This window comes from Pseudorasbora parva, chromosome 10 (genome assembly GCF_024679245.1).
Source record: "Pseudorasbora parva isolate DD20220531a chromosome 10, ASM2467924v1, whole genome shotgun sequence".
In the NCBI taxonomy this organism is placed as follows: Eukaryota; Metazoa; Chordata; class Actinopteri; order Cypriniformes; family Gobionidae; genus Pseudorasbora; species Pseudorasbora parva.
In genome coordinates, this window is record NC_090181.1 from 37380260 (window position 1) to 37404438 (window position 24179).

Genomic DNA, 24179 nt, shown 5'->3' on the forward strand with positions numbered 1-24179 from the left:
AGAGCCGACTTTTTGCCAATAGTCCTTGGCTCCCATGCAGTCCTTTTCCACCCTTGAGCCAACCTTCACCAGTTGTTCCACTGAATTCAACGTTCCCCTTAGACATCCTGCGACCCTGGGGTTGATGTTGTTTAGTATTCGGTTCACCAGTTCCTCCTCAGATATCTCAGGCTTCCACTTCAGACAGAGAGCTCTATAGTCATAAGCAAAGTCCCTCAGGCGTTGTTGTGGCTGCTGAACCAGAGTCCTCAGTTTTTCCTCCACTTCAGAGAGGTAATCATCTGCGAGGAAAGCAGCCATGAATGCCTTTTTAAAGGATTTCCAATCTGTTATCTTTGACTTCTCTGCCTTCCACCAGCTCAGAGCTGGTCCCCTCAAGACTGTGCTTAAGGTTCCAATGAGCTTGACACCAGGAAGTGGCCTGATCTCTAGGAAGTTCTCACATTGTTCAAGGAAGTTAAGCACCTCTGCTGTTTCACAGGAGTCTCCAAAGGACGGGAACTCCAGGCGGATGGGAGGTCGTGCGTAGAATGAGGATGTACCAGCCCCTACTGCAGAGGTAAACACATTAGGAGTTTTAGAATGCACAGTAGGTTGAATGTCATATGTATCATTAACCGTGGGAATTCGCTGCCTAGATACAGGAGCTGGGGTTGGGGGATGTCGGATCGAAGCCACCCGAGAGGCCTCAGGGGTGAAGGCCTGCAACCTGGAGAGTGTGGGAGTGCTAGTTAGTCTCAACTTCCTCATTTGACTTTCCCATTTATGGTCTCGCCTGAGAAAACAGTTTGTGACTGCTTTTTCTAATTTTTCTAGCGACTTTAAAAAATAGTCCTCCAAACCGGCCAAGCTAGGATCCACGGCCTCCCTGAAACTGGTTTCTCTGTTCAATGTACTGTCCATTGACTGTTTAAAATCATTTTCTAAGGTGTGTACCTTTTGATTAAGAGCCAATAAATCCACTTTACTTTGTGCCAGATCTGTGTGTATTGATTGTACTACATCAGCATTCCTTATATGACCATCATCATCATCATCATCATCATCATCATCATCAGACTGTTCAGAGTCAGACATGTACAGTGAACTAATCATAGAAGTTATTTCTGCAGTTGGATTACGCCGGGTCACAAACGGGCCTGCAGTAAAATCTGTCTCATTTTGTTCTACATCATCCTGAACATTTACTGGCGTCACCGGGTTATCAGTATTCTCTATCTGAACTTGAACAACTGCATCCCTATTTACCTCATCCATAATTCCGGTTGAAAAAACAAAAACAACAACAAAAAAACAATTCAAACACCTTAATAAGGAAAATCCCCGTACGGGCCACCAATATGTAACACTCAGCCTGACAAAGGCTGTTTACACAACTATCACGGTACGTTAATCCTTTTTCTTAAAAGGTGCTCAAATAAACTTATCACAACAACCACTTAGATAATAAACCAAAGTGTATTGAATCAGCAACCCCAAACCCAATAAACAAATATATATGTATACAATATTAACAATGGTAGAAAAAAAATGTATAGAAAATTCAGTCCAAGTCCTGTGTGTGTGTGTGTCGAATCGGCCTCACCGGTACAGTATTATAGTCCGGGAGCTCGATGAAGCAGAGTTATCCTGTGCTGGACCCCAACCAGAAATAGTCCACTCTTATTTCCTTAGGGAGATAAAAATCCACAGACGGTGATAACCAAACGCTTGTGCAGTGATCGATCGATCGCGTAATCCACTATTCCTGAGAGTGTCCTCTCCCGAGCGCCGGTAAGCCGGCTTCTTTTATCTGATGTGCCACATCAGCCGTCAGGACCTATGACGTCACTGGGGATTCCCTGACGCTCCCGACGGAAGTCACGCGAGAGTAAGAACGAGAACCAACACATATCCGGGACAAACAACGACAAGGGGAAATGCATACAACAGCTGTAATGTGTTAATAATTAAATGAATTAACGGCAGTCTATATATCTATGTATCCCTTTATGTGGCTGCGCTACACCTTATCTATTACAACTGTTTGGGCCAGGGATCTTAATGAAGATGTGGATGTTGTATTTTCGGATCAGGTATGGAGGATGTTTAAGCTGTCTTCAAAGAACCCCAATCATCCAATGATACATTGGAAATTACTTCATAGGGTTTACTTGACTCCTATGAGACGTTTCTATATGAATCTGTCCTCTTCTCCTAAGTGTAATCTTTGTTCTGAAGGATCTTTAGGCACATACTTGCATTTTTTCTGGGACTGTCCTTCTCTCTCACCCTTTTGGACTCAGCTCTCACAGGACTTATCATATTTTTTGGGCTGTGATATTTGTCTCTCCCCACGCCACTTCTTTTTTAATGATTTTTGGAACCTTACTTTATCCATTTAACAAAGATCCTTACTGTTGGCCGCACTCACAGCGGCAAAAAAAAATGCTAGTTAACCGCTGGAACCCTTCTCACACAATGGACAGACGAACATGGTCAGCGTTTTTGTTGGACATTATATCGATGGAACTCTCAACTGCTCGTATGCATGGAGCTAATATCAAGACTGTAAATGTATGGTGTGCTGCTTTTGATACTGTGTCAACCTTTTTAACATCTTTGTAAAATCATTATTTTTATTTAATTATTATTGTTTTAATAGTTTATTATCATTATTATTATTTACTTTTTCTTCTTTTCCTAAATTCTATGTTTGTATTTATTTTTTTATTATTGAAGACCTATCACACACAGGTGTGCGACGTTTATGTGATTTATTATTGAAGTCTACCAGGGGTGGGACAGGGTGGGTTGGGTTCAAGATTTGTATGGTTGTTTTTTGCTTTGTATTTCTTGGCAAAAAAGAAAGAAAAATAACGTAATAAACAGTTGTTAACAAAAAAAGTTACTAGTTAATATAGCTATTATTAATCACTGAAATGTCAGTGTACCATTATATCAATAAACAATTGTTAATCATGAACAAATGATGATCAAGCCATTAGTAGATAATGAATATATAATTTATTGATGCATCATTAATTTTTTAAGCTGGTCTGTTAAAACCCACAAAATGCATTTATAAATGTATGCATTTATATTTTAAAGAATGATAAATTACTAGTTGACAAATTAATAAACATTTTAAAATGACTTAAAGTCAGGGGATTGCAGTGTTAAGTTAAATCCTTTCACTCAATGGTGCAGACTGGTGTTCTGTGAGGGGTCTAGTGATAATGTGAACTGGATTTACCCTCCAGTGAAGCATCAGATGCACGTTACAGTGAAGACAGCTGTCTATACCCTCACAAGTCAGCATTTACATTAAAGTACACACTACAAAGTGTTCATCACCTGCTAGAGATGATGTTGCAAATGCATGAATAAATCAGTTACAAATCTTTATCACGCGTTACAAATGATCTGCACACGTATACAAAGCATTTAAAACGCTTTTAGCGTCCCCTAATCTAAAGTGTAGACTATTCATCACTTGTAAACGTTTTACACATCATTTGTAGATATTTCTCACCTGTTACAAATGCGTCCATTGATTGCTACAACAAATGTAACGTTAAATGTGAAAATTAAATTCTGCTATTTCTCACCTGTTGCAATAGAAATGTGTAAATAGTTAATTCATCTAATTACTGCAAGCATTTAACTTCTATTTGTCACATAACCAATCCCTTCCCTAAACATACCCGTTTGTGTTTTATATATAAAAAAACAGGCAGATACGACTGCATTCACAATTTATTCAAAAAATACAAATATTCCAAGTGTCCTGAGGCCAAACGATTGGTTTGTGTGAAGTAAATCCCCAGAAGCGATCAGCAGCGTTGAGTCCATCCACCGCCCGATGATTAATGATTAACACATTTCAAAATTTGCCGCCAGGAAGAAACGTCACATCAGCTTTGACAGCATTGGCTTTCGTGTGTCTCGTGACCAATTGCGTCATTACGTCAGATCCATAGACCGTAAAAAAATATGGACGACTCGACATCATCCGTTTCCGCTTGCCAAATTTGAAGCTTTCAGGCAGCCTTGCATGGCGCGGACATCTTGGGACCGAGTCTGCGCAGTAGCGATTTCGGGACCGGAGTTGCGCAGTAGAGCGCAGGAAGTAGAGCAGGAAGTACAGTCGCGATATCAAAAGCCCGCCCACACTCTGGCAGATGCAGAACAATTAATTATGTTGGTGTGAAATAAACAGTTATGGAAATGTAGAAATTAAAGCTAAAGCTCTAATCTGCTCCCAAAAATTTCGAAAAAAGTCTGTTAGTGCCTCAGTGACAACTTCACTCTGAGAAGCCGTCAGTCTCAGCTGTCAATCATGACGTCACACCCCCCGTTTTTATAGCATCAAATAACTAACTCAAACTAAACTTATTTTTAAAACGAACACCTGAAATGAAATCATCGTAATGATAACTGCCTTCAGTGACATAAACTAACTTTGGGGGAAAAAATTTGAAGTGTAATTTTATTATTTAGTTTGCCTCGCGTCCATTAGAAATCACAGAGGGGCGGCTATACTGGGACCGGTCACCGGGGGGCGATCGAGGCGCGAAAGCTTCAGTAAATGAGAGGGAGACTGCAGGCTTGGTCAGATCTGATTGTAAAATGCCATTGGCTCTTATGTGTCATGTGACCATTTGCATCATGCTAAAGAGTCAGAAGTATGATTTGAATTATATATAAGAAATATGCGTTCATAAAGGGATCATCATTTCAATGATTAAAACATTAAGATCAACTCGGTTCTTCACATAAAGATATTGTATGACTTCAGAAAACTTGGAATGCAACATGAGCTAATACTTTTATACTGTTTTTGGTCAGTTTTTGCAATAAAAAGTAGCCTATTTATATTAATAAAATCATGTCTACAAATGCAAAGAATTAAATGCGTCTTGATCTGATGCATTGGGATATGCATCAATACATTATATAGGCTACTCATCATTCACTAATGGTTTGATCATTATTTGTTAATGATTAACAATTTATTGAGATAGTAGTAATTTGACATTTCAGTGATTAATAATATATTAACTAGTAACTTAACCATTTACTAAGGATCTGTTTGATTATTTTATGAAATGCTTTTTTTTTTAAAGATAGGCCTAACTTATGAAAAATTTGTAAATCGTTAGCATATTTATCATTTATGAATGTATAATCATGATTTGTAAATTATTAGTGTATCATTATCTAATAACTTGTAAATAATTTATAACTGAATCTACAAAACATACAATTCAGTAACATTTATGAAATGCATTTACATGTTTTGTAAAATTATTAGTTCATCATTAACTAATCAATTGTAAATTACTTATAACTGAATCTACTAAATATATGTAAAATAATTAACAAATCACTCATTAATCATTAATGAACGCGTAGTCATGTTTCATAAATCATTTGTTAAGTATTTACTAATCACTTGTAAATGACTTGTAACAGAATTTACAAAACATTCATAAAATGTTAGCATATCACTTGATAATCATTTATGAATGTTTTGTAAATGATTAGTTCATCATTAACTAAACAGTTATAAATGACTTACAACGGAACGTTATTATAAAGTGCTACCAAAAAGTTTGACCACGACTGTAAATACATTCATACATGCATAAATTGTGGTTTCGAAAGTAGTCTTACATGCATGAATTAGACCAATTTTTAAACATAGAAAACATCATTATCATGTGTAATAAACCATAATGTATGATGATTTACTCACCTTAGTTAATGTATTAATTAAGGTGTTGTTCATCCATGAAGTCATGAATGAAAGACTTTGAATTCCTTTTAGTTCCTGATGATTCATGAGATATTAATGCATGTAGTAATGCATAAGTCATGCATTAATTAATGCATGAATTCATGATAATTCATGTACCCAAACCGCAAAGTTTTACCGTTTATCCTGTAAGTTTTAGAGCTGAAAACGTCTTTGTTAGTAAAAGAAAAGCTTTTATAGGCACCAGGCCCAGAAAACGATCGTGTTCGCAGCTTTACATCATCGACTGACGAAACACTGCCTCTACAGAATAATAAGCATGTGTAATTCAGTAGCCCTACCCACCGACTCAACAGCTCACGCTAGCCAGCAGCAATAAACATGCCGAAGAATATAGCAAGATATTGCGCTATTCCTGGTTGTGGAAGAACACAGTCGCTGCATAAGCTTCCTTCGGATTCTAAAGTGGTAGATGTGGAATGAGTGGTTAAACATTATTTTTAGGTTCCAGCTGATGTGGGGAAGACAGTGTTCACAGAAGGAAGGAGTGCATTACACTTATGTGAGTAAAACATATTTTTTATATGTATTAGTATTGCATTGTTATATATTGTTTTGCTTATGTGTCTAACAGAACATATCATTATGTTGTATTGTCATCATTTAAGTTATTTAGCCTCACAAAACATTCATTCATTTTGTGAGCGAGTGTATTTATTGTTCATCACCACGGCAAATTTATGATGAAAGCACTTTGTGTGTACAAATTTCACTCTTCATATGGAGCATTGTATTTTGGGCATCTGTTTTTGTTGTCCACAGAAACCTGATCTGATCCAAGATAAACTGTTCCACACAAGGTGCTGTTGAAACCTATAAAGTTAAGACTTCATCCACCTTTTTCTCTTTAATATTTCAAATGCTTTCTTGGTTCAGTGTGTCTCACTGTGTGTATGAATAATACCTTTGTTGTTGAGCAGGTTGTGTCTGGCTCTGATGAAAGCCTGTATATCGGCGTCAGTATGTTTATCTCCAGTTAAAGGAATAGTGGTAAATGAGAGGTCAGCTGAGGGCAAGGTTCTGTAACACAATAAAAAAATACACTGACATGAGGTATTGTAAAGATAGGCTACACAGTTGCTCCATCATTCATCAGCAGTGGTGTAAAGTATTTGAATAAATGTGATTAGTTTTTGTACATTTTAGTTAAGTATCATTTTGCATGATACCTAACATCTTGGTTACGCATGTAACCCTTGTTCCCTGAAGGAGGGAACGGAGATGCCATGTTGGAGTACCGACGAATAGGAATCTCGCTAATGAGAGCCAATCTATTTCGAGAGTAACTAAACAAGCCAATGCACATTGGCATACAATGATTGCACCAGCTGGTCATGCCATGAAGTGCGGGTATAAATTAGGCACAGGTGCTTGCATCAAATTAGTCTTTTGCTGAGGAGCCGAGTAGGTGAATTGGCACCCCAGCACGGTAAAGAGGACATGGCAACGGGACGTGGGAACGAGGGTTACATATGTAACAAAGACGTTCCCATTCAGTCAGTAACTCTCGACGCCACGTCGTAGTACACAGTAAAAAAACGTTGGGTTATTTTTTTAACCCAACCGTTGGGTTACACATATTGGGTCAATATGTTGGGTTATTTTGCAAAATGTTGGGTTATTTTAACATTGTTGGGTTATTTTTAGTAATAACCCGGCCATTGGGTTAAATACGGTTTCCCCAGTGACGGTTCAAATTTTAACAGCAAACCGTCCAGTTACTGCCAACAGAAGACACTGCTGCAGCCTGATTATGAAATGAAAGGTAAGACATGTCATTTTTTTTTTTTTTTTTTTATGAATACAACTCGTATAACATTATGTATTGTGTACTGAAACGTTGAATATAGTCGAAAACTTAATTTTATTAAAAAATTCCCTTTAATGCTCTCTGGAAAAATGAGATAGGAAATAAATCATAGCCATCCCAGTTAGCTCGCTAGCAGTACTAAAGTAAAAACATTATTCTAGTGTACCTATTTAGAAACTTAATACAGCGATAAAGAAAGTAAGTAACTTATGCCTAGTCTGAAATCACTATCTAATGCCGCGTGGAGCATTATCAGCTCGGCCCGTGCAGCGCGAGCTCAGATCCGGTCACATGACACCAACAGCAGCGCTGTGAGATCCAGGGAGAAGCGTTTGAATTTGCCGAAATATCCAGCAGTATAATTTACTACTCTTAATATCTGTTGTGAGATGAATGAGTGCAGATATTCACAACAGCATTGACGGAGAAAACTGAAATATTCTGCTAACAATTTTAACATTAGTTCACGACAGTTAGAATGTTTTCCAACCCACAAATTACCTAGTTTTACCGTAGTAACACAAACTGCAACTATGATAATTTGGCAGAAATGTGGTATATTCATAATGAATGTTGTCATATGAATATATATATATTTATGCATGTTATTATTAAACGTATTACAGGAGTAGCTAAATCATACAATTATAGTATGTTTTCTTATGAAGCTATGACAGTTTTGCCTTTATTTTAAATATGTTGTACTAAATGTGTTATACCTGTTTTTTTAGACCAATGGATCCATTTGTGAAGCAAAGACTAGAACAGTTGAACCTCTGCCATTTAATTAAAGGTGAGTACGATATTGAAACAAGTTGTACATAATTATTTTTTAAAGACTTTTAAAGTTTACTTTTCTGGATAATCCCCCCCCCCCCCCCCCCCCCCGATTCATTCTAACGCAGAGGAAGGATCGGATCTCAGTGATTCTCGACTCTAGCCCTGGAGTATCCCCAATAGTACACAAGTTCGACGTCTTCCTTATCTGACGCAAATTTCCGGGTTTGGAGTCTCTACTAACAAGCTGGTAAGTTGAATAACATTAGATAGGCCAATGTGCAGTGCAGGGGCTACTAGAGAACCAGGTTGTTTGGGAAACAACCAGTTCATTATTTTTTTTCCAGCTGTCTTCTCTCATTTTCATACAGTATGTTTTAATTTCAAAAAGTTGTTTTGGTTGTGTCTAAGTGCATATGAAATCAGGTCCACACATTTGGTATAGGTGAAAACTGTTTTTTTTTTCTGTAAACTTGTCTTTCAAAGATGATCATAGAGAAATTGCCTTTAAAACCCTTCCTGCCATCCTGCCATCATCGCCATACCTCACAAATGGACAAAATGGTGTGTCCAACATATGCTGAAATGGAGAGAAGCTTCTTAATTACATTCACCCATCAGCCTGTAAGTAAAAGCAACACTATCAAATTAGCTTTGATAAAGTGCACTGCTATGTGGCTCATGTGCATCCATTTATTCTCCCCTTTAGTGATTTTGCTTGTTACTAGATTACCCAATAGTTCACCCAAAAATTATCCCATAATTTACTCACCCTCAAGTCATCCTAGGTGTATATGACATTCTTCTTTCAGACGAACATGATCAGTTATATACATGTGCATCCATCCATTATAAAAGTAATCCATACGGCTCCAGGAGGTTAATAAGGGCCTTCTGAAGTGAATCGATGGGTTTTTTTAGAAAAAAAATCCATATTTAAAACTTTATAGACTAAAATAACACATTTTCAGCAGACAGCCTTCCTTATTCAACTTACAAAGAAAGTGTAATGCCTCTCACAGTTCAAAACTCTTACGCTACGTCCAACGTTATCGTCTTGGCATTTAGGTTTTTTTACACTACGTCCGACGTTATTCTCACACCAGTTACGCTTTTTTCAGAAGTTGAATACTTAAGGCGGTCCACTGGAAGATAGATATTTTACTTTATAACGTGTAAAATATGGATATTTTTCCTACACAATCCCATCAATTCACTTCAATGGGTTCTAATTAATCTCCGGAGCCGTGTGAAGCACTTTTATAATGGATGGATGCATTTTTGGGCTTCAAATTATGGGCTGCCATTATAAAGCTTGGAAGAGCCAGGATATTTATTAATATAACTCAGATTGTATTTGTCTGAAAGAAGAATGTCATACACACCTAGGTTGGCTTGAGAGTAAATCATGGAGTAATTTTAATTTTGGGTAAACTATCTCATGAATTACCCTTGTGTCGTTGTAAGACTTTCATTGTTCTTTGAAAAACAAATGTTAAAGAAATCTGCGAAGTTTCTGTCCCTCCATTGACGACCTACGCAACTACCACTTTTAAGACCCAGAACAGACAGCATTAAAGTAATCCATGGAATTCAAGTGGTTTAACCTCAGTTTTATGAAGCAAAACGAGTGCTTTTTGCAACAACAACAAAAAAAAAAAACATGACACAACAATAATTGCTCTCTCTTCAACACAACACGCATGCGTCAAGGTGTTCTCGTGAACTTGTTGAGATTAATGTTTTGTAAATAAAGTGGTAAATTATGGTTAGAATAAACGCTTGTCACTTGTCACATAAAACTGAGGTTGAACTACTGGAGTCACATGGATTACTTTAATATCTTTACTGCCTTTCTAGGCCTTTCTGTGTTCCGAAGATGAACCAAAGTCTTACGGGTTTGAAACAGCATGAGGATTAGTATGTTGATTGGTGAAAACTTAACAGCAGATGTAATGACTAATTAGTGACAATTTGTTTAATTCAGTACAACTATGCTTCATTGTAACTCTTACTTAATTTAACACTCCTGATGTTGTCACAGTGCAAGCAAACTGAACTTTTTTTTTATTCTTTTAAGGTTGGAACTAGCATGGAGCATTAGCTGAACATTGAGACAAGCCAGGATCCACATGACGATGCTTGGTGGCAAAGAGACCTCGCAGATTTTTTTTTTCATTTTTACTGTGGAGGCAGTTGAACAGAAGACCTTATTTCAAGCACTGTATGTTTCAGATTTTTTTATTTATTTATGACATAAACTATCCAACGACCTCTGCCCCATTTGGGAGATTTTGTAGCATGCAAACTTGATATTTTGCTGCCTCATTAAAAACTTTGATTATCATAATTTGTATTTGTTTTGCTACTTAAGGTATGTTTACAACACATCAAGGCGTACAGTGTACAATGTAGATTTTTTGATAAAGTTGTTTATTTCTGGAAGAATTTAATATTATGAATTTGTGTATTCTGTCCATATTTGTATAGGTATTTTGCATTTACGATGGCATCTCTGACAACAAATCCAGCCCGTTGAAAATCTTGTTGATTTTCTTCATGAGCCTCTTCTGCTTCTGCTTCTTGAGCCTCTTCTTCGACATCATCTCCCTCTTCACAATACATCTTTGACATGTTAAAAAGAACAACGCTGGTGACAATAATTTTGCAGGCCCTTGGAGGCTCAACGTGCAGCGCTCGCTGTGGAGACAGTGAAATCTGCGTTTAAGCTGTCTGATTGTCCTCTCAATTATAGACCGTATGTGTGTGTCATTGTTGTATCTTTCCTAGGATCAAACGATTACCATAATCACCAACAAGTCAAAATACATTTTAATACATTGAAAAAATATGATCAATAAGTTGACAATAGCCTATATGTTTTTACTTAATTTTCAACTTTTTAAAGTTAATAGGCTATAGCCTAAATATAAAAAGTCAGGTAAACGTAATTTAAGTTGAAATGATTTGTAAATCTAAGTTGTCTGTAACATTATTAAATACATGCCTGTGCAGCGTTAAGGGGATTCATGAAGGGTGTCATGAGCCATGGTCGGCGGGGGTAACCACTGTCCCCTAGCAGAAGACCACCGTGCATCCCAGCCTCAAAATCTCTTCCGATCTTGCTCTCTGTCAAAATCCTAGAGTCATCTGTACTCCCTGGCCATGTTGCAACAACATTTCTAATTCTGCACAGATGGTAACACACTAGCTGCACATTATGATGGAAATGTCACAGTCTGGCTTAAATGACGGCAGAGAGCCCCTGCAACCCGGTGAATAACTCTACTAACTGACGATTTATGAACATGAAAAACATCTCCCACTACAGACTGGAAACTCCCAGTTGCAAAGAACCAAAGTGCTATAAGCAACTGTAACACAGAGGGTAGTAAGTGGTTGCGCTGGGTAACATGATCAAGATCGCCTTCCAGTTTGTTAGCGATCTCAAATATCCCACGGCGATCAAATCTATATTCGCGAAGCAGTTTTTCATCGCTAAAATGGTCCAGAGGATTCTCCCTATCGCGAAAAATTCGCCTTGGCACATTTACATCTTCAACAGGATCAATAAAATCAGGCATTTTTTTCTCATTAATGTTCATCAACTCTTAAGGTCAAGTTTTCCTAACCTTAAACTATACTTAGGAAAATGACAGTTAAGGGGCTTTATGCAACACTTAACGGTTTTAAGGGATTACTTAAGTGAAAAATAGACATTTGAGGATAATTCTAAGGGTTTATGACGTTTCAGTAAGTGACACTTAAGGGTTATTTTCTGCAACACCCTTAAGTTTAAGGGAAACCTAAGGGTGATCTTAAGGGAAATTTTCACTTAAAGTGTTTTATGCAACCGGGCACTGTTCCTCGTCCTCCCTGATCTTGCACAGTAGGATCACTGGGGGAAACGCATATTTGTGCAGGCCCCGGGGCCAGCTGTGCGCAAGTACAACCGTGCCGAGTCTTCCCCTTGGTCAGCAAAAAAAACCACTGGCAGTTGGACATTGCTGGGGAGGCAAACAGGTTGACCCATGCCACCCTGAACTGAACCCAAATCAGCTGGACCACCTTGGGGTGGAGTCGCCACTCTCCTGGGTGCGCAGCTCATGACACCTCGTTGGCCACACCGTTGCGCACACCAAGGACATGAATGGCCTGAAGTGACTTCAGACACTTCTAACTCCAGAGGAAGAGATGAGGGCGAGTTGCGATATGCGACAGGAGCGTAGACCACTTTGGCAGTTGATGTATGCAACTGTCACAGTGTTGTCCATACGGACCAATACATCTTTGCCCCGTAACCGGCCTTTGAGGTGGCACGATTTACTGCTAGCAACTTGAGGCAATTGATGTGCCAATGCAGGTGCAGGCCTGTCCAAACCCCTGACACTACATACCCATTGTATGTGGCACCCCAGCCCATGGTCGAAACATCCTTGAAGACCATAGCATGTCAGGACACCTGTTCTAGAGGCACTCCAGCCCGCAGAAACGAGGGGTCCAACCATGGGGTAAAGGTTTGGCGGCAAGCTGGTGGGATGCTCAGTGCCGCATTGCCAGGCCAATCTCTGGACTCGGCTGTGAAGCAATGTTGAAGCGGTCTCATATGAAGCAGGCTGAGCGGTGTTACTGCCACCGCGGCTTCCATATGCCCCAGGAGCCTCTGAAATTGTTTCAGTGGAACCGTCATCCTGCCTTGAAACGTGTTCAGGCAGTTCAGCATCGACTGGACAAGCTCTTCTGTGAGGCACGGTGTCCGTTGGATCGAATCCGACTCCATACCGAGAAAAGAGATCCTCTGCACGGGGGCGAGTTTGATCTTTTCCCAGTTGACCCGAAGACCCTGCAAACCAATCTTGGGGACGGATGCATTCAAAAATGCATTTCTGCATGAGCATCTTGAACGGTAACCTGTGAAGGCTTCGATTCAGAGCTCGCAGGTCCAAGATTGGCCATAACCCACTGGTTTTCTTGGGTACTTTATATCGGCTGGAGGGACCGGCTCGATCGCGTCCTTCACCAGTAGGACTGTGACCTCCGCACACAGGACATGGGCGTCTGCATCGTTCACAGAGGTGAAGCAGACGCCCGTGAACCTGGGGGGACAGCGGGCGAACTGAATCCCATAGCCGAGCATGATGGTCCAAATGAAAAGGTGGATGATGGTCCACAGGTAGAATGTCATCTTTAAAAAGATGCAAGCTCTATCTGTGTAGCTCTATTAGGGAAAATGTTCTCTGGGATGCTGAAGCACCCAGGGGATAGTCGCGGCAACATCAACAGGGAAAAGGTGCAGCCTGTCATGCGTGCTCTCTTTCTCATAGAAGGCAATCTCTTACCAGCCGTGAAAACACCTTTTCAGCACTCTAAACAGCGCACCGAGCCAACTCTGAGAACAGCCTTTTGTTTTTGCTCAATAAAACAATTGAATGAGAAAGAGAGAAATTCGACCCCACTGCAATGCGCCGTCTATCCAACAACAAACGAGGAGAGATCAACCTGAAGAGCTGGTGCAATCATTGCATGCCAAAGTGCATTACTTGTTAAGTTACACTCAAAGTAGATCCTACTTGTCGGTACTTTGACGTGGTGTCAAGAGTGACCAACTGAATGGGAACTAAGCAGTTTATTTCTGCTAGTAAAAAAAGTGATATTGCCATCTAATGGTCATTGAAGGTACTAAATATTGTGCATTTTGCCCTTACCCAAACTGATCATCAAGGCTACTTTATGTGAATAAGCGTGCATTAGCAGCTAGTTTCTGAATCGTAGGTTAGACATATTTAAGATGAGGACATGACTGCAGACAGTGATGAGTCCAGAACCAGCCTGTCCAGTATAAGTAGGCACTTTTTTAAAGGTTTTAATCGGACTAAGGTAGCTTTTAATTTATGTCACTTTTGTGTTTTTATCTTTAGATATATTTTGTGTATGTGTACTCCTCACGCATATTGAATTTATATTGTTCTAAGTTTATAGTTTGTCTAGTCTCTGATTTGGTATTTAACAGCCAAAAATTCAGTATTTACTGTATAAGTATTCAGACAGGCCATGGTATAACAAACAACACAGGCTTTAAATGTATGCTTTTAAACTCTCTTTCTATCCTGCGTTCGTAGATGGGAAGGAAGGAGGAGGGAACCGGCGAACATTCAACAACTTTTATTAAATAAACAAAACGAAAGTAAACCGCAGGCAGCCCCTCACGGAAGACTGCATGCACACACAAAACAAAACATAAACAAAACTCAACGTAAAGTCTAGGCCTGGTCCTCTCTCATCCTTGACTGGTGTCACTCATCCTTAAATGCCTCCGAGCTCCCTGATGAGAGGACTCGAGACCGGTGTGGCTCGCAGGTGACGCTCCTTTGCAATCACAAGTCAACGGTCTCACTCGCTCCTCCCATGTCTCTCGCTCGTTCACCTCGCCACATACCCCATTGCCTACTCCCCCCCGGGGGGCCCAATCTCCGCATCTCATGCGTCTGGGGTATGGGCAGATGAGACGAGAGAAGCGGGAGCCGGAGACCAAGCGACAGGACGAGAGAGTGGAGAGAGAGAGAAAAAAAAAATCTGGTCCGGTTCCCCAACACACTGCCACTCGGTCCTATCCAGCCAAGAGGCTCTTCCTCGTGGTGCTATGCGATGGTGCTGGACACCCGGTAGACGGCCCAATCCTCCTCCGCCCCCTGGCGGCTGGGCCGTGTCCGGATCGGATGGTGGACCTGTGTCTGGACATGACCAAAACATCCTGGAAATCTTGTTTCCTTATGCGAACAGGACAGTCTGGCACCCCCGTCTATGGGCACTACATGTCTGGCCTCTCAAAGAGACCTAGAATGCCACCCAGTTAGAGCCTAGTCTACTAGGCATCTCTATGTCCTTAAATGGACGGTGTTCTCTGACTGGTGTTCAGCCAGAAACCACAGATATCACAGATTCTCGTTCTGCGAGAGATGTTGGATGCAGGACCCACTCCATCCACGCTCAAAGTCTTCTCATGCACCGATAGCTGGCCAATCAGTAGGCAGACATGACATGGTCATCAAATTCCTAAAAGTAGCCAGGAGACTTAAGCCTCCTCGACCTCCTATATGCCAGTAGGAGCATAGTAGGAGCAAGATTCCTAGGACCTTTTACTGGTCCTACAAGCACTAAAAGAACCTGCCTTCAAACCATTGCAAGTGTCCGAACTAAAACTGCTTTCACTGAAAACGGCCCTGCTATTAGCACTGGCTTTAGTTAAGTGTGTTAGTGACATTCAAGCACTCTCTGTGAACACGTATGTACATGTATAGAATTTGGTCCAGGTGATTCTAAAGTCATTCTCAAACCGCGACATGGTTATGTGCCCAAAGTGCTTTTAAAACTGTTAAAAGCACAGGTAATCACTGTGCTTTTAACACCCTCTGCTCTGCTCTCCCACCCTCTGAGGATGAGAGACATTTACACCTGCTCTGTCCATTTTAGACAGTCGGAGCAGCTCTTTGTAAGTTTTGGTGACCGCACTAAAGGACTTCCGGTCACCAAACAAAGTATTAGTTTATGACACCATGGGCCTTCAATGTCTTTAATATATAATATAATGATCAATCAATAACTCTAGTCTTGAGCCCTTCTAATAAGTGTTGAAAGTGTTGAAAACACGGCGGGAATTTACAGGTTCCCAGTATGTCTTCGACACAGTATGACTGACTGTTCAAAAGGGAACTTAACGTAACCTCGGTTCCGAGTCCTGCGTATACGGCCATACTATGGCACTGACTCGGGTGAGCATTGCTTCAGTCGATTTAACCTGACATTTTTGACAGTTACAGCATATTTTATATGCCCCTTATTCGCGGGCTTGTACAGTCTTGTTCAAAATAATAGCAGTACAATGTGACTAACCAGAATAATCAAGGTTTTTAGTATATTTTTTATTGCTACGTGGCAAACAAGTTACCAGTAGGTTCAGTAGATTCTCAGAAAACAAATGAGACCCAGCATTTATGATATGCACGCTCTTAAGGCTGTGCAATTGGGCAATTAGTTGAAAGGGGTGTGTTCAAAAAAATAGCAGTGTCTACCTTTGACTGTACAAACTCAAAACTATTTTGTACAAACATTTTTTTTCTGGGATTTAGCAATCCTGTAAATCACTAAACTAATATTTAGTTGTATGACCACAGTTTTTTAAAACTGCTTGACATCTGTGTGGCATGGAGTCAACCAACTTGTGGCACCTCTCAGCTGTTATTCCACTCCATGATTCTTTAACAACATTCCACAATTCATTCACATTTCTTGGTTTTGCTTCAGAAACAGCATTTTTGATATCACCCCACAAGTTCTCAATTGGATTAAGGTCTGGAGATTGGGCTGGCCACTCCATAACATTAATTTTGTTGGTTTGGAACCAAGACTTTGCCCGTTTACTAGTGTGTTTTGGGTCAATTTGTCTTGTTGAAACAACCGTTTCAAGGGCATGTCCTCTTCAGCATAGGGCAACATGACCTCTTCAAGTATTTTAACATATGCAAACTGATCCATGATCCCTGGTATGCGATAAATAGGCCCAACACCATAGTAGGAGAAACATGCCCATATCATGATGCTTGCACCTCCATGCTTCACTGTCTTCACTGTGTACTGTGGCTTGAATTCAGAGTTTGAGGGTAGTCTCACAAACTGCCTGTGGCCCTTGGACCCAAAAAGAAAAATTTTACTCTCATCAGTCCACAAAATGTTCCTCCATTTCTCTTTAGGCCAGTTGATGTGCTCTTTGGCAAATTGTAACCTCTTCTGCACATGCCTTTTTTTTAACAGAGGGACTTTGCGGGGGATTCTTGAAAATAGATTAGCTTCACACAGACGTCTTCTAACTGTCACAGTACTTACAGGTAACTCCAGACTGTCTTTGATCATCCTGGAGTTGATCATTGGCTGAGCCTTTGCCATTCTGGTTATTCTTCTATCCATTTTGATGGTTGTCTTCCATTTTCTTCCACGTCTCTCTGGTTTTGCTCTCCATTTTAAGGCATTGGAGATCATTTTAGCTGAACAGCCTATCATTTTTTGCACCTCTTTATAGGTTTTCCCCTCTCTAATCAACTTTTTAATCAAAGTACGCTGTTCTTCTGAACAATGTCTTGAACGACCCATTTTCCTCAGCTTTCAAATGCATGTTCAACAAGTGTTGGCTTCATCCTTAAATAGGGGCCACCTGATTCACACCTGTTTCTTCACAAAATTGATGACCTCAGTGATTGAATGCCACACTGCTATTTTTTTGAACACACCCCTTTCAACTAATTGCCCAATTGCACAGCCTTAAGAGTGTGCATATCATGAATGCTGGGTCTCATTTGTTTTCTGAGAATCTACTGAACCTACTGGTAACTTGTTTGCCACGTAGCAATAAAAAAATATACGAAAAACCTTGATTATTCTGGTTAGTCACATTGTACTGCTATTATTTTGAACAATACTGTATCTTATTTCAAAATACATTTTTATGTATTTTTGCCCATCCCTGGGTAACATTAGAATTTGTTGTATCACTTGTTCTTACACTACTAATTAGTTATTTATTTCTGTTGCTAGGTTCTGTACCTTTGTATAGCAGCCTGGTAGTTTGCTCGCTGAATGTGAAGGTAAGGGAGTCCTTCTTTGGAGGAAGATATCTGTAACGAGGCAGCAGACTCGGTCGAATCCATTTGCAGCTTTATTATAAACAAACGTAGTCGTTCAGGCAGGGGTCAACAACAGCAACAATAGTAGTCAAGGCAAAGAAGAGTCGTAAACGAGGGCAGGCAAGGGGTCAGGGCAGGCAGCAGACGAGACAGAGTAATTCAGGAAACAGGCAGGTAGGTCACAGGGCAGGCAGCAAGACAAACTCGAGGGTATAAAACAGTCCAAGGTCAAACACAGGAAAACCGATCACAGCTGAACCGCTCAAAAATGTCAGCCGTGGCAAAACAAGACTTTGCAATGAGTGTGTGCAAGAGTGAAGCTTAAATATTCTGGGTGATGAGAGGCAGGTGTGAGTGTAATCAGTCCAGGTTGGGGGTTATGGGAAATGTAGTGCAGGAAAGGCTAATACTCGGGTGAAGGAGCCCTCTGGTGGCGATCGGAGGGAGCCACAGAGGCCAAGTTTGTGACAATATCTCTCCAAAGATTTCTGTGGGTGGTTACTTATAATCTAGTACTGTCTCACTGTTTAGATTTGGAAGAATACTATGTAATGTCTTTGTTTCAAATAAAACATTACTAAAAAGCAATGACTTTTGTGTTGAATTCATTGTCAAATTTACACTATTCACTGTAATGCTATTTTTAATCTATGCTTTTTGCCATTGTTAAATTCCCAGCTTTTCAATACCCATTTTAAGATACAAAGTGTTCAAAAATATACCTTAATTAAAAATCACATAATGTAATTAAGATTCACTGGTAGTGAGAGGTGTATTTAACATACATTTTTTAACCAACTACAACTACAATACACACATACATACCCTTCATATTGTTGCATACTGGCTGTCAATCGCACCCCGCTTTGTTGTTATGCAGTCTATGTTAATAAATTAGGTGACAAAAGCCGATCCCATTGGTGATCAAAAACGTTAGAGGTCTTCTAGCGGTAAGTGCACAATGTAGACAAAAAAAAGTATATAAAGCCTATTTTAATAGCATATAAAAATAAATATAATAAATATTGATAATTTCGTTATCAAGAGAGCAATGTTATAAGGTATCAACTATGCTGGTCGTCAAGGAGATGGGCAATTTGTATACATTTTCTAAACGCTATAATTTAGTAGTCCTACAGATTTTCCTGTTTAAAAATATAAGAGTCTAAATTGATATCTTCATCAAATATGCACAAATCAATGTTGGAAACAATGCTTACAATGCTTACAATACTTTTTACATGCCATCTGTAAACAAATTACTTGGCAGGGATCAGTGAAATTCACAATTTCGGGGTCTGGCCCACAGCCTATTAGGGTGGTAATCAGTACTGGTTTTACCCCAAGTCCAACGACCCTGGCTGCAATAATTATAAAACATTCAATGCTATGAAAACATCACATTTCATTACATATTGTCCTGTTTTTTTCACACACACACACACACACACACGCACACACACACACACACACACACACACACACACACACACACACACACACACACACATACACACACACACACACACACACACACACACACACACACACACACACACACACACACACACACATACATACACACACACACACACACACACATGTACACAACAGCATTGTCACCTGGTTAACATGCAGCTGAGAGGGGTGACGTGACTTAGGCTGCTTTCTGTGTCCTCTGCACTGGGATCCTGATGAATAAAGAAAGATATGGTTAACACTTTACAATACAAATGACTAGGGTTGGGCATCGTTTTGATTTGAACGATTCTGATTCCGATTCCGATTCTTACTTTCGATTCCGGTTCTTTTCGTTTCTCGATTCCGATTCTTTGAGGGGTGGAGTCAAAACATGTCACATCGATATTCAATTTTCAATTTTCAATACCACGGGGGGAAAAACGCTGCATATACTGTCAATTTAGACATTATATATATATATATATATATATATATATATATATATATATATATATATATATATATATATATATATATATATATATATATATATATATACATAATGTCTAAATTTAGACATTATATATATATAAATATATATATATATATATATATATATATATATATATATATATATATATATATATATATATATATATACATACATAATGTCTAAATTGACAGTATATGCAGCGTTTTTCCCCCCGTGGTATTGAAAATTGAAATTGTCTTTTGAAAGTCTAGGCAATCAAAAAGTTCTTCTGAAGAGATCACTTTATATGATAAAGTTTTTAAGCTTTTTCTCCTATATAAACATTGATCAATTACTATTAAAATTCTCTCACAAATATTTGCTAACTCAATATATTTTTTACAACAGGGTAATTGTGTTGCAATAGCTTACACACAGCACAAGTAAGCTTGATTTCGAATGGTAAATTGCATTTAAAAAGACGACTAAACAGTAATAAAATAAGAACAAAAACAAATATATTACAAAAAATAGCACAAATAAATAAAATAGAATAAAATATATAAATGAAATAGACTGCTTTATTTTTTCAGGTAGGTCTAACATTCAGGTAAGAAACTGAATTAAAAACGCAAAGTGGCTAATTAAATTTAAAATAACATTGGATAATGTTTTTTGCAAAAAAATTAAATAGTTTCATATAAAACCATTAAAGTTACACACGTTGATCAGTCAAGAGCAGTGTGATCGTTTATCTTTTTGTAGTTTGACTTTGAATAACAAATGACTGCTGTCCCTTTAAGAACTGCCGCACTCATGGATCCTCAACACTGTTCCGGTTACTCGTTCTTAATTTCTTCCTGAATTGTATACGACTGTTTACATTAATACTCTTCAAAATGTGCACTGAGAATTTGGTTGATTGTATTTGACCAATAATAAGCTGGAAAAAGAAGCAAATATTTGCACTTGTATGTCAGAGGGGGCTTTATTACAGTATGTGTGTGTGTGCGCTTCAGATGTGAGCTTGAAATCTGAGGGATTCATAGAATTATGTGCAATCCCGCGCGAAATTCAGACCGATCACACACACTAACACTAACACGCTGTCGTAAGGAAAAGTCCAGCAGAACGCGCGTCCGTCATGTTCAGAGGGTTAACCGGGCTGAGTGAGAATATGTGGCTGCGCGTCAACTCGCTGTCGGTCAGAGAAGGAGAGGAGAGGAGAGCAGGGCTGGGATCGATACTGTAGAAACTGAGCAGGCTATCGTCTTTTCAGATATTTCAGTATCGATATTTTTGACAACACTAGTTGCACTGTGCCGACACAGGCTTTTTAAAAGTGAAATAAATCCATACTTCAGACCGGGCTTCCATGGCTAAAAGCACAAGCGGGCGCGCAAGCACCGGAAATCAGGTGGCCATGGTAACCAAAACTTGTGCGTTTGGAACCGATGATCGGAACCGCAAACAAATTTTCTAAACGATTCCAATGGAATCGTTATTTTTTAAACGGTTCCAAGTTTTGAACCGGTTCTCGATGCCCAACCCTACAAATGACCTTATATGCATTAATTCATGCTTAACTAATGCACAGATAATGATGAGTTAATGTATTGCTAATGGTGAACTAACCTATTTATTAATGATTACTGCAACAGCAACTAAAAGATTCTACATTATTAATAGATTAAGTAATCATTAAATTGTTATTAGTTAAATATTTCATAATGTATTAATTAATGTAATAACATATTATATTAACCCCTTAAGTGTCACTGGCCCACCGGTGGGCCCATTTGCCACTGCATGTTTAAAACAATATATCCTACACTGCATGAAAAGTGGGATTTTCGTCAGTAAGCGGCACTGTAGATTGTCGTGGAAGATCAGGTTTACGACTGTACACGGCAGTTTGCAGGTGACACCGAAAACTGCCGTGAATTGTCAGAAATTGACGTGGGCCTTGCTTGGCAGTTGTCCCCCCCAAGACCCCCCTTCCCTTAACTCCAGGGGAGGCTTTAACATGTAAATGAACATGCTGTGAGCTATACAAATGCAAATCAGGGTAGCAGGAGTTTTAACCCATGTGACATTTTTCTAAAAGGTATTAACTTCCTTCTAAAAAAATCTCTTAGATAGATCAGGCTCAGTATAGCCTAATTGTAAAATCTTAAACTTAAGCTTGAATTTATATATTTGATGAAAGTATTCTAGATTATTTATTGTGTGTCATTTGCAATCAGTCCCCGTGAATTCAGTGCGACTCGCAATTTTGACCAATCACCGCAACTTTTACCAATCATTGCGGTCTCCTGCTAATAAGCGGCGTCATACATCAGCAAACTTTATATATCATATATCATTGCCTGTCAAAATTAACGTGTTAACGCAAATTAATTTTAACGGCACTATATATATATATATATATATATATATATATATATATATATATATATATATATATATATATATATATATACATATATATATACATATATATATATACATATATATATATATATACATATATATATATATATATACATATACATATATATACATATACATAACGGCACTATATATATATATATATATATATATATACAGGGGTTGACATTAACTTTTTTGCTCACCGGCCACTGTGGCTAGTGGTTTTCCAAAGTTACTAGCCACTCAGCATTTTCACTGGCCACAATTTTGCTGTTTGGAAATTACATTGTATATGTTTAAAGTTGACTTTGGCATATATAAATTACTTGATTTTGAACCATTTTACTTTATTTAGAAGATTTAAAACCCTTTCAAACTTTCAAATGCAGAATGTCCCCCCAAATCTTGTATATCAGCTGGGATGTGCAGGTGGGCAAGGGGTGGGCAATATAATAGGCTAATATGAGAAAGGTAATATGACAGGCTATGAGTTATTTTAGTTAGGATATATATATATATATATATATATATATATATATATATATATATATATATATATATATATATATATATATATATATATATATATATATAATTTAAAAAATACCCTAAGCAAATTACAAAAACAATAGTTATTAAAAATAAAATAAAAATTCCGATACTAATACGGCACAATGTAATTTATTGAATGTAATTGTCATTGGATACGACTTTCATTGAAACGAATGTAACAAAATGTGGGCGTGGTCTGTGTTGTGAAATGAAACCACATTAAAAATTCCCTTAAACTGCGTTTGAAACATACAGCAAAGTAGCGACAGAGGAAAACACAGAGCCTGATATTATGCAAACATTTACAATAATGTGGAAAGCGTTTTAAATCTGTTCAGTGGAAAATCCGCTGTGACGAATCTGTCCTCGTCTAACATCTGCTGTAAATCCAGGTAAAACTAGCTACGTGCACGCGCCCGTCCCCAGATAACATGATCCCCAGTTGATCCGTAACACCGGCGGGAAGACACAGCTGAATGCAATCATTGGGCTATCTCGTCAGCTTGCTCAGTTTGCTGCCGATTTTAACGAGCAGTTCACTTTAGTAATCTCCAGGTTGCTGTCCATAGATGATAGGTTGCTTGCTTTGGAGTCGAAAAACTGTGTGGAAGATACTAACTTTAAGAAGAGAAGACGAGTGCCTAAGAGAAGACTAGTCCTAAGATTGCGGTAAGACTGTTATCTAAGCTAAAGTAACCTAAAGCAAAGCTTTTTAAGTAGCACAAGCTCAAATTAGCCTTGTAAAAGAACAAATGTAAGTTGCTTTATAAAAGTGTTTTCTTTTTCTGGTCATTTTACAGGAAGCAGTACGCCGTCTTCACAACTTCGTCATAACACTCATTTAATTGTTTTCCAGCTGCATGTAAGACATAGAGACATTACGCAGGAGGTACAAACATCCAGTTCTTGCATCGCACGCAGAAGCTGTGAAGAGTTCAGCGCGGAGTCGATTGAGAAGAGGGTAAGATTTATTAGATTAGATCCGTTTTTGGTCAGTGTGACTATTTTTCAGGTGCATTTTAGGCAGTACATCGCGCAATACTGATTGTCTTTGTTTGTTTTTACAGCTGCTACAAGCAAGAAAGCGTGTGTTAGCTGAGGATGAGGTGGGCCTTTGGAAGTGCGCTACCATAGACCTGATGAGGAAGACGGCATCGTTCGCGCTGTGTTTGGATGGACTGTTTGACCAGCCAGGAGCTC

At 38.8% G+C, this 24179-nt stretch overlaps 1 protein-coding gene across 1 annotated transcript in view; it reads right to left on the bottom strand.

Moving 5' to 3' along the window:
- Positions 1 to 24179, bottom strand: part of kif6 (kinesin family member 6) — a 340398-nt gene that overhangs the window by 46928 nt on the left and 269291 nt on the right. Inside the window, exons 19-20 of the mRNA XM_067456029.1 lie at positions 19685 to 19752; positions 6705 to 6820 (exon numbers count right to left, since the gene is read on the bottom strand). Coding sequence (XP_067312130.1) covers positions 6705 to 6820; positions 19685 to 19752 — 184 coding nt within the window. The remainder of the gene's footprint in view (positions 1 to 6704; positions 6821 to 19684; positions 19753 to 24179) is intronic.